The sequence below is a fragment of the Heptranchias perlo genome, chromosome 9 (genome assembly GCF_035084215.1).
Source record: "Heptranchias perlo isolate sHepPer1 chromosome 9, sHepPer1.hap1, whole genome shotgun sequence".
Taxonomy (NCBI): domain Eukaryota; kingdom Metazoa; phylum Chordata; class Chondrichthyes; order Hexanchiformes; family Hexanchidae; genus Heptranchias; species Heptranchias perlo.
Window position 1 is genome coordinate 79406311 of NC_090333.1, and position 14546 is coordinate 79420856.

Consider the following 14546-nt stretch of genomic DNA (forward strand, 5'->3'; position numbering starts at 1 on the left):
ATTCCATCTTTGATTGACGCGTTCATTTTAATGGGGGGGGGTGGGGGGGTGGGTGGGTGTTGGGAGGGAGGGGATTACAACTTCAAACCAGCTTGATAGCTGAGCTACATCTGACTGAAATGCTATTGGTAAAGGACACAGAGTACCCAGCCACTAGCCTGTCTTCCTTAGGGTTGCCAACCCTCCAGGATTGTCCTGGAGTCTCCAGGAATTGAAGATTAATCTCCAGGACACTGCTGTGAGCAAAAAAACCCGGGAGAAAAATCATAGGGGCATTAAAAAAATGTTTATATCCATATTTTTGAATACTTTTGTTTATTAGTTGTAGAAATATTGGAAATGGGGAACAAAAAGGCTGTTTGACTATCCAGGGCTGTTAGAGGCGGAAGGTCATGTGATAAAACCTCCAGGAATACGTCCAACCAGAGTTGGCAACCCTAGTCTTTCTGGAGCCGGACAGTTCAGGATTGGGCTCCAGACTTGTGTGAAGCTGTGAACCCCCTCGCCCCCTTTAACTCCAGGAACAAGTATCCCCCTCCTCCATCAGTGACATCCCCTCACTGGAACAGCTTATTTCGGGTTTCAATAAGGGCAGGAGGTTTGATTTTTTTTAAAGTGGTAATTTTTTTTATGACTGCAAGCAATTTCTCACGCAGTTCTTCACGGTAACTCAGCGGATATGCTGTTGTATAAAGACGGCAACATATTACCATGCCAAGGGCATTGCGTTATTCTGTTGCTAAGATACACCTGTACTAACTTGGTGTGTACCTTCAAGATTACCGAATTTAATTGCTGTATCTTCCTGAAGTCAGTTATAGAGTAATTGCTCTTAGGCAGATCCTGAGGTCAATTCGAGGGCTGCAGAAACCAGCAGGAAATGACTGGCTTGCTTCCCCCCTGCCAACCCTCCCCCCACCCCCGGGTGTTTTTTAAAGCCATAGTCCATATCCACTCTGACTCCTGTGTTAATAAAAAGGTATATTTTGTTGAGGGAGTTTCTCTGTACTTTCCAAATGACTTTTTTCTTTCTTTTTGTCAAAAATTGTTGGAGAAATTTGTACATGAGCTAATCGGATGGGAGAAATGTGCCATTGTGTGACAGAAGTGTGACACAGGAAGTGTGAGGTGATAGACAGGAAACATGTGCTCAGATACCATTTTTGTCATATGATAGGGTTTTTAAAATTTTGCAACACAGATAATAGCAGAGTCCTTTGAATAAAATACACTGAGCTCTCTCTAGACTTTCCCTTCCCTTTAACTAAAATTTATTTTACCTTATCATTGACTCTGGCCATGTCCATTTGGCTGTAGCTAGTATGAAAGAAAGATTTGCATTTATACAGCGGCTTTCATGACCTCAGGATGTCCCAAAGCACTTTACAGACAATGAAGTGCTATTGAAGTGTAGTCAGTTGTAGGAAACGTGTCAGCCAATTTGTGCACAGCAAGCTCCCACAAACAGCAATGTGATAATGACCAGATCATCTGTTTTAGTGATATTGGTTCAGGGATAAATATTGGCCCAGGACACCGGGGAGCACTCATCTGCTTCAAAGACCATTTTTAAAAGGTGAGAGACTAAGAAATTTTGGTCGTCAGAGGGATTTGGGTGTCTTTGTACACGAATCACAAAAAGTTAACATGCAGGTACAGCAAGCAATTAGGAAGGCAAATGAAATTATACTCCAACTCCTTTATTGCAAGGGGTTGGAGTATAAGAGTCAGGAGGTCTTGTTGCAATTATACAGGGCTTTGAGGAGACCTCACCTGAAGTACTGTATACAGTTTTGGTCTCCTTATCTAAGGAAGGATATACTTGCCTTAGAGGCGGTGCAATGAAGGTTCACTAGATTGATTCTTGGGATGAGAGGGTTGTTCTATGAGGAGAGATTGAGTAGAATGGGCCTATATAATCTGGAGTTTAGAAGAATGAGAGGTGATCTCATTGAAATGTATAAAATTCTTAGAGGGTTTGACAGGTTAGATGCTGAGAGGCTGTTTCCCCTGGCTGGAGAGTCTAGAACAGGGGGGTCATAGCCTCAAGATAAGGGGTCAGTCATTTAGGACTGAGATGAGGAAAAATTTCTTCACTCAGAGGGTTGTGAATCTTTGGAATTCTCTACCCCAGAGGGCCGTGGATGCTGAGTCATTGAATATATTCAAGACTGAGATTGATAGATTTTTGGACACTAAGTGAATCTAGGGATATGGGGATTGGGTGGGAAAGTGGAGTTGAGGTAGAAGATCAGCCATGATCTTATTGAATGGCGGAGCAGGCTTGAGGGGCCATATGGCCTACTCCTGCTCCTATTTCTTATGTTCTTATATTCTTATGAAATAATGCCACGGGATCATTTACGTCCAGCTGAGAGGGCAGATGGGGCTGCGGTTTAACGTCTCATCCGAAAGACGGCACCTCCGCCAATATAGCACTCCCTCAGTACTGCACTGGGAGGGCCAGCCTAGATTATGTGTCTCTGGAGTGGGGCTTGAACCCACAATGTTCTGATTCAGAGGCCAGAGTGCAGCCACGGCTCACACCTATTTTGTGATGGGCAGCCGGGAGATGCTGTTTGAATGAATAGCCTGATTGATGTTGGCATATTGTGGACTTTATTCCAGTGGGAGTCACGCACCAAAAGGGCAATCTGAGCTGAAAAGATCTCGCACATAGTGGTACTCAACACCATGTGCTTCACGGCTGAGCTCCGAGCCTTTCACACCCCTCTGCTAAAAGCCAAATTAAGACCGGCATGTTTTTTTATTCTTTCCCTCACCACCCGCCCCCCCCTGTCTTTTCTGATTTAAACTAAGCAGAATATCAAAGGGGGTTTAAAAGTGCAAGAGAGTGCACCTCAAAGCCACTTTTTATGAGAATATAAGAGATGAGAGGTGGCTCTCTCGAGGCCCATATGCCGCCTCTAATCCCGGCAGTCTACGATTTAATCATTGCTTTCACCCAGTATGAAGAGACAATCCTGGGTAAACAAAGGCCTCCAGGAGGAGTACAATTTCCAATTAAAGATCACTAACGCCCCCCTCTCTCTCTTAGTGATGTCTGTGAACCAAGATCTTTATTAATTTTGGGAGGGGGCGAGTTAGTCAATGGCTTCTTGTACTGGCCTCGCTCCTCTTTTTACGGAGGATTGACTAAACAGTGAGCATATCGGTGGCCTCTTTCTCCTCAGCGCTGTAGAATGGGGGGCCTCCAAAGACAACTTAATTAATGTTTGCGTTCTTTTGCATCGATAGAATAAATGTTATACGCACAGCTGGTCCCCTGTTTAGCCAAATGCAGGGCCTGTCACACACGGGGAGTAATCCTAACTCTGTTTACGTAAGAAATACCTACCTCTGGAAATGAAACTTCTAAACCCTCCTCCTCCCCCTCGCCCCTGCCCCCCTGCACTGATTCTGTGAAGCCTGCTAAGCTGCCCCCGCCTGTCTGGGTATCAGTGTGTGTCGTCACTCTGTTTCAGAAAAAACAAGTTACGCTCTACATTGATGAGGTTCATCGAGGTCTTAGATTGATAAGAACTATGGGTTGAATTTGAAACTCAAAGTGTGTCAAGCTGGCATGAAGTGTTCGTTTATATTTCTTTTGCCCCTCCCTACCCTCCTAATCTCCTGAAGCTGTTAACTCCTCGCTTGGGATATGGTTTGCATAGGTACCGGGCACCCTCCAGTACCACACCCCAAGTGTCTGTTATTCATGCCTGAGCCTTGACGGCGGTTGTCGGCAGGTATTCGATCATGGGGGGTAGGTTCTTTCTAAAGGCCTTTCTCATATAGTTACACAGAGAACACAGATGAAATTTTCCCCTTTCATTAACAAACTATCTAAAGCATCCTGACAGTATTACATAGAATAGAATGACATAGAATTTTACAGCTCAGAAACAGGTTTTTCGGCCCAACAGGTCCATGCTGGTGTTTATGCTCCACACGAGCCTCCTCCCTTCCTACTCCATCTCACCCTATCTGCATATCCTTCTATTTCTTTCTCCCTCATGTACTTATCCAGCTTCCCCTTAAATGTATCTATGTTATTCGCCTCAACTACTCCTTGTGGTAGCGAGTTCCACATTCTAACCACTCTCTGGGTAAAGAAGTTTCTCCTGAATTCCCTATTGGATTTATTTGTGACTATATTATATTTATGGCATGTGATATAGTATTGGATGTTTTTGGCACCCTCACTAATGAAGAAGCAGTGTCAAGCATCTTCGCTGTAACACACTCCACTATTTACTTACAATCAGAGGAGGTTATTTTAACTTTCTATAACTCGTTGGCAAGGCCACATTTGGAGGGCCGTGCCCAGTTTTAGTCGTCTTGTGGTCGAACTTCGGTGGGATTTTCTCCCTATCTCCTGCCGAAATCTGAGAGAAATGATGTAAAAAGCCGGATATTCCACCGATCTTCCACTGAAGTTATGGGGTGGAGGGAGATCAGGAGAACCCGCACAGAAATTCCAACCCCTTACCTTCAAACAAAAAACGTGGATGCAATACAACAGATAAAGAAAAGAAGGGTGAGGATTGTTTTGGGAATTTGAAACCCTCAAGTACAAGTCTAGAATGAAGATGGGTATCTCGCCTCTGAGTCAGAAGGTCCTGGGTTCAAGTCCCACTCCAGAGACTTGAGCACATAATCTAGGTCGATACTCCAGCGCAGATCTCAGGGAGTGTTGCACTGTCGGAGGTGCTGTCTTTCGGATGAGATGTTAAACCATGTCTACTCTCTTAGGTCAATGGGAAAGATCCAACGGCACTATTTCGAAGAAGAGCAGGGGAGGTCTCCCCAGTGTCCGAGCCAATATTTATTCCTCAACACTAAAAATCAGATTATCTGGTCATTCTTCTCATTGCTGTTTATGGGATCTTGCTGTGCACAAATTGGCTGCCACATTTCCTACATTACAACAGCAGCTGCACTTTAAAAGCATTTAATTGGCTGTAAAGCACTTTGGGACATCCTGAATTGTGAAAGGCACTGTATGAATGCAAGCTTGCTCTTTCTTTAGCAGAGTTTTTGTAGTCAGCAGCACACTCCTCACCTTTCCCCCCAAATTGTAACTGTTCCCTATCCCTTGGGCACTCTCTGAGCTATATCACACCTCTGCAAAGTGTTTGGTTGACAGATCTGCTGGAAATCAATTTGCGTCCAGTTCACATGCCCATTTATCTCTGTGTTATTTTGGTGCGGTGTTCCAATTTTTCAGAGCTTGGATCGATTGCTTGCCCTATTTTGTAGGGTTGCCAACTCTGGAGGTTACCTCACATGACCTTCTGCCTCCAACTGCCCCGCCCCCACGCTACCGCCATTGGCCGCCTGACACGTCCATCCTCGCTGTGCCCCGCCTTCCCATGGTCAATCGGAAAGCGAATCGACTCTTCGTTACCCGATTGGGGATGATTCCTGACCGTCAGTCAAACAGCCTTTTTCCCCCATCTCCAATATTTTTATAACCAATAAACAGAAGTGTTCAAAGAAAATTTTAAAAAGGCACAATTTTATTTAATGCACCTATGATTTTTCTCCCGAGTTGCTCGCCGCAGTGTCCTGGAGATTAATCTGGAGACTCCTGGACAAACCTGGAGGGTCAGCAACACTACTGTTTTGGGATGTGCAGTTGGCCCTTATATCCGTTAGCTGTCGGTGTTGCACTCACTGCTAGCAGCTAGTTTAATTAAGGGGGTGAATTCTTGAAACAAGAGTCAAGCATCCAATAATGCGTTGATCTCAAGGGCTGAATGTTGCTACATTCTGACTCTTGTACAAGGCCCATTCTATGTTGGGCCTGCAGGGAACTGAAAATCCATTGGTACCTGCCGCCTGTGATCGCTCAAAGCTTGCTGCCCTCGGGTAAGCGAGAGAATCCCGAGTGTTACCTGAGAGAGCAGTGAGGAATGAAGGTCTTCGCAGGCAATTAACCTCCTGAGTGGCACCAGCAAGCTGTGACTCTTCACCCTCTTCTGGCATTACCCGTTGCCAGTACAAACGAACATGGGGCCGACTCGCCAGTGACCGCTGGCGTAGAAAGCACAATCGCAAAATGACCTTTGAAGCAAAAGAAAGTTGTGTAAAATCTGCTTACCTCCCCGATCGTAGGACAAGTGGACCTAGGTACAAAACTGGGCAAAGGGCAAGTGCAGTTCTCCCGGCCTCCTGGCCAACGTTCCGCCTTCGACCAGCGTCCATCATCAAAATAGATTAACTGCTCATTTGTCTCGGCGGTGCTCGTGGGATCTTGCTGTGTACAAATGAGCTGCCCTGTTTGCCTGCATAACAGCAGTGATTCTGCCTCAAAGTAATTCACTGCATCTGGATCTTTCGAAGATGTGATGAGGTGCCGTGTGAACGCAAGTCTCTTTTTTTTTGATTCTTTCTTTGGGACTGATGTCAGGGATCACTTGTCAGTCGTGGCTCAGTAGCAGCTCTCTCACCTCTGAGTCAGAAGGTTGTGGGTTTGTGCATTTATATGGCTTCTAAAGCCAGAGCTCCCTGGATGACGAAAGAGATAGAGAGTAAGATGAAACGGAAAAAAGGGGCGTATAACAGATGTCAGGTTGATAATACAAGTGAGAACCAGGCAGAATATAGAAAGTTCAGAGGGGAAGTGAAAAAGGAAATAAGAGGGGCAAAGAGAGAGTGAGAGAATAGACGGGTGGCCAACATAAAAGGGAATCCAAAAGTCTTCCACAGGAATGTAAACAGTAAACGGGTAGTAAGAGGAGGGATGGGGCCGATTAGGGACCATAAAGGAGATCTACTCATGGAGGCAGAGGATATGGCTGAGGTACTAAATGAGTACTTTGCATCTGTCTTTACCAAGGAAGAAGATGCTCCTACAGTCTCAGTAAAGGAAGGTATAGTTGAGATACTGGATGGGCTAAAAATTGAGAAAGAGGAGATACTAGAAAGGCTAACTGTTCTTAAGATAGATAAATCACCTGGTCCAGATGGAATGCATCCTAGGTTGCTGAGGGAAGTCAGGGTGGAAATTGCAGAGGTACTGGCCATAATCATCCAAACATCCATAGATACGTGGGTGGTGCCAAAGGACTGGAGAATTGTAAATGTTACATCCTTGTTCAAAAAAGGGTCAAAGGATAAACCCAGCAACTATAGGCCAGTCAGTTTAACCTTGGTGGTGGGGAAACTTTAAGAAATGATAATCCGGGACAGAATTAACTGTCACTTGGACTAGTGTGGATTGATTCGGGAAAGCCAGCATGGATTTGTTAAAGGCAAATTGTGTTTAACTAACCTGATAGAGTTTTTTGATGAGGTAACAGAGAGGGTCGATGAGGGCAATGCAATTGATGTGGTGTATATGGACTTTCAAAAGGCGTTTGATAAAGTGCCGCACGGTAGGCTTATCATCAAGATTGCGGCCCATGAAATAAAGGGGGCAGTAGCAACATGGATATTGAATTGGCTAAGGGACAGGAAACAGAGAGTAGTGGTGAACAGTTGTTTTTCGGACTGGAGGGAGGTGTACAGTGGTGTTCCCTAAGGGTCAGTGCTGGGACCACTGCTTTTCTTGATTATATATTAATGACTTGACTTGGGTGTACAGGGCACAATTTCAAAATTTGCAGATGACACAAAAGTTGGAAGGGAGGTGAGGAGGATAGTGATAGACTTCAAGAGGATATAGACAGGCTGGTGGCATGGGCGGACACGTGGCAGATGAAATTTAATGCAGAAAAATGCAAAGTGATATATCTCGGTAGGAAGAATGAGGAGAAGCAAAATAAACTAAAGGGCACAACTCTAAAAGGGGTACAGGAACAGAGAGATCTGGGCTTATATGTGCTCAACTCATTGAGGGTGGCAGGGCAGGTTGAGAAAGTGATTAAAAAAGCATACGGGATCCTGGGCTTTATAAATAGAGGCACAGAGTACAAAAGTATGGAAGTCATGATGAATCTTTATAAAACACTGGTTCAGCCACAACTGGAGTATTGTGTCCAGTTCTGGGCACCACACTTTAGGAAAGATGTGAAGGCCGTAGAGAGGGTAATGAAGAGATTTACAAGAATGATTTCAGGGATGAGGGACTTTATTTACATGGATAGACCGGAGAAGCTGGGGTTGTTCTCCTTGGAACAGAGAAGGTTGCGAGGAGATTTGATAGAGGTATTCAAAATCATGAAGGGTCTAGACAGGTTAGATAGAGAGAAACTGTTCCCATTGATAGAAGGGTCAAGAACCAGAGGACATAGATTTAAGGTGATTGGCAAAAGAACCAAAGGTGACATGAGGAAAAACTTTTTTACACAGCGAGTAGTTATGATCTGGAATGCACTGCCCTCGGCGGTGGTGGAGGCAGATTCAATCATGGCCTTCAAAAGGGAACTGGATAAGTACTTGAAAGGAAAAAATTTGCAGGGCTACAGGGATAGGGCGGGGGAGTGGGACTAGCTGGATTGCTCTTGCATAGAGCCGGCACGGACTCGATGGGCGGGATGGCCTCCTTCTGTGCTGTAACCTTTCTATGATTCTAAGATTCTTTCACGACCTCACAAGGTCCCAAAGCACTTTACAGCCAATTAGATACTTGTGAACTGTGGTCACTGTTGTAATGTAGAGAATGCGGCAGCCAATTTGCGCACAGCAAGATCCCACAATGAGATAAATGATCAGATCATCTGTTTTTTAATGATGTTGCTTGAGGGATAAATATTGGCCAGGACACCGGGGAGAGCTCCCCAACTCCTCTTTGAACAGTGCAGTGGGATCTTTTACCTTTACCTGAGAGAGCAGACAGGGCCTCGGTTTAACGTCTCTTCCGAAAGACGGCACCTCTGACAGTGTAGCACCCCCTCAGTACTGCAGTGGAGTGACAGCCTAGAAAATGTGCTCAAGTCTCTGAAGTGGGACTTGAACCAAAGTAACAACCTCCTGACCCAGAGAGGAGAGCGCTGCCACTGAGCCGCTGCTGACAGCACCAGTACTTTTGATACCGAGTTGAACTGAACTGTATCCAGTCTTGTGCCCACTAGGAACCACATTTGAGACAACTCCAGACTCTTTTCACTTGGGCCCCCCATACATGACGGAGAGGGAGGACACCTTTACACCATCAATCGTACGCAACAACTTTCGAACTGCCGTGCTTTGCACAAGTGCTGACTTTTTAGTATGACAGCCATTTTCTTTTCGGTCTGATGACGCTTCAGTGGAGCGCCTTGGGACGTGGTAGGCGGGACATAAACGCAAGTTGTTGTTGTATACATCAGACCCTACTGCAGAATGAGACTCCCCGAGGGGGCAATCACACAACTGCTTCAGTTTGACACTGCTTGGAGTGCAAAGCCAGGACAGTGTCAAACCAGGTGTTAAAAAGTGTGCAAGGTGTGGAGGGGTCCCCCAATATGACAGACATAATTTGAAAACCTACCTGAGATTCATTTAAGTATTTACATGGTACGCAAGAGAAGCTCGTCTCGTGGTTACATATGGCCGTATACCGATCTCTCTGCCGGGCAGCCGGGTTCAAGATTCACCCCGGCAAGGGTGTAACGGGCGACTGCCCCCTGGCTGAAACCAGACCCGCGGCCTGCCATTCTCACACAGTGCCAAGGCAGCTCGGGTAGGGACTGGAACACACGCATCACAGAGGTGAAAGGTCAGTGCCCGGACCCAGCGCGCCAACTGGCTTCCCAACGGGAATTCTCGGATGGGGCCTGCTGTCGAGTAGGCGTTTATTTCACGCCAGGGCCGGGAGAAAAGAAGATGTAAGATGGGGGGCTGACAACCAGAAGCGCCTGCGGTTGTGAAGGTGGCAGCCACGGTGGTGAAAACTGCAGCAAGGGTTCGAGCCTGGAGTTAAGACATCAGTCAGTTACATAGAATTAGAATCATAGAAAGTTACGGCACAGAAGGAGGCCATTCGGCCCATCGTGCCGTGCTGGCTGATAAAGAGCGATCCAACTTAATCCCACTTTCCAGCTCTTGGTCCGTAGCCCTGCAGGTCACAGCTCTTCAGGTGCACATCCAAGTACTTTTTAAATGAGTTGAGGGTTTCTGCCTCTACCACCCTCTCAGGCAGTGAGTTCCAGACCCCCACCACCCTCTGGGTGAAAAAATTTCTCCTCAGCTCCCCTCTAATCCTCCTACCAATTACTTTAAATCTATGCCCTCTGGTTATTGACCCCTCTGCTAAGGGAAATAGGTCCTCCCTATCCACTCTATCTAGTCCTGTCATCATTTTATACACCTCAATTAAATCTCCCCTCAGCCTCCTTTGTTTCAAAGAAAATAACCCCAGCCTGTCCAATCTTTTCTCATAGCCTCTACCTCGGCCTGTACAGCACAGAAACAGGCCATTCGGCCCAACGGGTCCGTGCCGGTGTTTATGCCTACTCCCTCCCTACTTCATCTAACCCTGTCTACATATCTTTCCGATGTCGTTCTTGCACCGCAGTCTGTCACCCGGCCCCGTGACAGTGCCAAGAATGTGCTGTCTGCAGAGTTTTAATTTTCGAGCTCCGTTTTGTTTACATGTTTTCAAGCGGCTTCCTTTTATCTCGGCTGTGCGCTGTCAGGGAGCGAGGTGATTAACAACGGGGGCAGGAGCTGGGCGTCTGTGCCGCGAGCAAGTCGGGGAAGATCACAACCGTTTGATCTGTCCCTCCTACATTAAGGACCTTTCACCCACTCACACAGGCCCCTGATGCAATGACTGCTGACAGTCTGCTCAGTAAATGCTGCATAAATTTAGTCATTGCATGCAGTTTCTGAATCGACATTTAAAGATGCAGCGTGCGACTTTAGAAGTATTAATGCAGTTAAGAATCCCTGAGCTCCGCTGACAGTCCATCTCTCGCTCTTTATGATTTACGACACTCTACAGCTTTCCAAATTTTCCCCTCCTTCCTCTCCTGAAGGCATTGACTGTAGCTGGGAGAAAGTTCCACGCCCTTCCAGTACAACGATCAGAGCACCAACTTGCAATTATACAGTGCCTTTAATGTAGAACAACATCCCAAGGCACTTCATAGATGGGCAATCAATTAAAAATGCATGCCGAGCCAAAGAAGGAAATATTAAAGAGTGAGAGGAAAGTGAGGAGCCTCCCTCAAATAGTTATAATTGTTTGTGAGTCCAGTATATAGAAAAAGAACTTGCATTTATATGGCCCCTTTCACCACCTCAGGACAGCCCAAAGCGCTTTACGGCCAATGAAGTACTTTTGAAGTTTAGTCACCGTTGTACTGTAGGAAACGCAGCAGCCAAAATGTACACAGCAAGATCCCACGGACAGCAGTGAGATGCTGACCGGATCATCTGTTTCAGTGAATCAAAAGCAAAATACTGCAGATTCTGGAAATCTGAAATAAAACCAGAAAATGCTGGAAAAGTTCAGCAAGTCAGGCAGCATCTGTGGAGAAAGAAACAGAGTTAACATTTCAGGTCGAGGAGCTATCGTCAGAACTGGAAGATGTTAAAAGAGTTAAAGTTTTTGAGCAAGTACAGAGTCAGGGAAAGTGGGGGGGGGAGGAGAGGAGAGGGGAGGAAAGAACAAATGGGAAGGTCTGTGATAGGGTGGAGGGCAGGAGTGATTAAATGATAAAAGGGATGATGGTGCGAGGCAAGGAGGGCGGGAATGGGACAAGGAAAGAAACCGATCCATCTTTTATTTTCTGTTTTTATATCTGTTTTAGTGATGTTGGTTAAGGGATAAATATTGGCCCCAGGACACCAGGGAGAACTCCCCTGCTCTTATTCCAATAGTTTTTTTAATTTTTTTTTATTCGTTCACGGGATGTGGGCGTCCCTGGCGAGGCCGGCATTTATTGCCCATCCCTAATTGCCCTTGAGAAGGTGGTGGTGAGCCGCCTTCTTGAACCGCTGCAGTCCGTGTGGTGAAGGTTCTCCCACAGTGCTGTTAGGAAGGGAGTTCCAGGATTTTGACCCAGCGACAATGAAGGAACGGCGATATATTTCCAAGTCGGGATGGTGTGTGACTTGGAGGGCCGTGGAATCTTTTACATCCACCCGAGAGGGCAGACGGGGCCTCGGTTTAACGTCTCATCTGAAAGACGGCACCTCCGACAGTGCAACACTCCCTCAGTACTGTACTGCTTATCAGCCTAGATTATGTGCTCAAGTCTCTGGAATGGGGTTTGAACCCATGACCTTTATGACTTAAGAGGAACGATTGCTACCCACAGAGCCACCGTCAAAACCAACTATCACGAGGAGACATTAGAGCCAAGCCCGGTCCTGTTCTTACCCAACGACCACGGGTATTTTCCAAAGGGGCTCAGCCCTGCCTGACTGTCTCCCCCACCCGCCCTCCTACCTTCCTACCTATGGCGGGAACTCTGAGCTTAATCGTAGTCCTCCCCTCCCCTCCCCCCCCCCCCCAGCTGCTGACCTGAGTGTTAACTCAGCACAGATCGGGAATCCAAAGAGAAGAACTTTCAGGTGCAATGCGGGAGAAGTATTTTAATCAGTAATCGGATGTGGGAAGAGGCTGGCGTTCTGAGGGATGACGTTATTGCTTTTTGTTACTTGACAGCCCTTCTGGTTCAGGCCTGTGGGGCACCTCCGATAGTAAATTATATAATGATAGGTGAGAATGTCGTTAAACCTAATTACAAGGCTAATAGAGCCTGAAGGTAAACCCAATTACAACATTTTCATCTTTGTTGTTGCAGCTGATCTGAAAAAGGGAAATCGTTTTTCAGAGTGCAGGAGCACGGGGTTAAGGTGCGCGCTGTTGGCTTCAAGGTTTCGGAATTAGGTCTCCCAGTGCTTCAGCGAGACGTTGTGTGAAAAACCAGCCCCATGGTCGCCAACTCTGGTTGGGTGCATTCCTGGAGGTTTCATCATTTGACCTCCTGCCTTGAACCGCCCCACCCTCCCGCCATTGGTCGCCCGACATGTCCATCCTCACGGCGCCCCGCCTTCTCATGCCAATTTGAAAGCTGATTGGATGATTCTCGACTGTCAGTCAGAACAATCCTTTTCTTCCCCCTCTCTTCAATATCTTTAGAATTAATAAACAAAAGTGTTCAAACTAAAGGGAAAAAAAACGCACAGTTTGTTTTTAGTAACCCTGTGATTTTTCTCCTGGATTGCGAGCAGCAGTGCCCTGGAGATTGCTGGAGACTCCTGGAGGGTTGGTCACCCTCTCCTAGGGTTGGGCCGAGGTCCTATCTCTCTCTCCTGCTGGACATTAAAGGTCCAATGCTACTCTTCAACGAAGAGCGAGGACTTCTGCTGCCTTGACCAACATTCCTGGATCCCTAGTTACCCTGAGGGCATTAAGAGTCATCACACAGTGTGGGACTGGAATCACACGTAGGCCCGGACTGGGTTCCCTTCCCTGAAGGACATTCAGACCTATCGTGGTCATCTTGAAATTAAAAAATGGGGAGAGATGTAAAATGGGCTCCCGATTCTTACACTAACGCACAAAGACACAATCTACCCGCTTCCCCCCCCCCCCGCCCCGCCCCGGCCCCGATTGCGTGGGATGAACGTGTTACAAGGTAGAAAGAGACTTGAGGAAAGTTTAGCCTGAATCCAGGTACACGCTGCCGCCTTGAAACGCATTCCTATTCGTCAATTAACTTTCATTATACAAATTAAATTAACATGGAATTTGGTCATGAATTAGGATTCGGGGCTCAGGGGAACATGGGAACAGGAGGAGGCCATTCAGCCCCTCGAGCCTGTTCCACCATTCAGTTAGATCATGGCTGATCTGTATCTTAACTCCATCCAGCAGCATTGGTTCTGTCAATCTATCAATCTCAGTTTTGAAATTTTGACTCAATGACTAAATCAAGTGATCTAAGTGAAAGGGGGAACCTGATTGCCACAGATGTAAAGAAGTGTCGACACACAGTGTGACTGGAGTGGAATTGATACTGTTCTTTGTGAGAGAGGCTGAGGTTGAGTTGGTACCAAGGGAGGACACTGCCGTGCATGTGTAGCGCGATGTTATTGCTCATTCACCCCCTCGTTTGACTCTCTCCTCTTCCGCAGCTAAGAGTGGTGACGAGGATTGCAATGGCAAACTGGGACAGTTGCATTGCAAAGGAGGGGACGACTCCAAAGACCCCAAAAGACCCAAAAGGCCACGGACTATTCTCACCACGCAGCAGAGGCGTGCCTTCAAGGCATCTTTTGAAGTGTCTTCCAAGCCTTGCAGGAAGGTAGGAGAGAGACAGAAGCAGAAACTAAAGGCGGGGAGGACTCAGTCCCGAGGGATCGTTGCCCCTCCCTGTACTCCTTGTTTGTATCACAGCGCTGCCTCGGGCGACCCCTCACAACCTATCTGACGAGGTGCCGCTGGCAGCATCAGACACCGCAGGCTTCTACACTGCAGGGGCAGAGGGCAGGGTCGGAGGGCAGAGGGCAGAGGCAGAGGGCTGAGGGCAGCAGTGTGAGGAAACTGCCTTGCTGCCCTGTACAGACCATGCTCCTGCTGCCCTTGTCTTTCTAGGTGGTGGAGGTCGCAGGTTTGGGAGGTGCTGTCGAAGAAGCCTTGGCGAGTTGCTGCAGTGCATCCT

At 46.9% G+C, this 14546-nt stretch overlaps 1 protein-coding gene across 1 annotated transcript in view; it reads left to right on the top strand.

Annotated features, from left to right (window-relative positions):
* LOC137324930 (LIM homeobox transcription factor 1-alpha-like) overlaps positions 1-14546 on the top strand; it is a 646125-nt gene that overhangs the window by 609465 nt on the left and 22114 nt on the right. The window contains exon 3 of the mRNA XM_067989620.1: positions 14020-14189. Within this exon, the coding sequence (XP_067845721.1) occupies positions 14020-14189 (170 nt within the window). The remainder of the gene's footprint in view (positions 1-14019; positions 14190-14546) is intronic.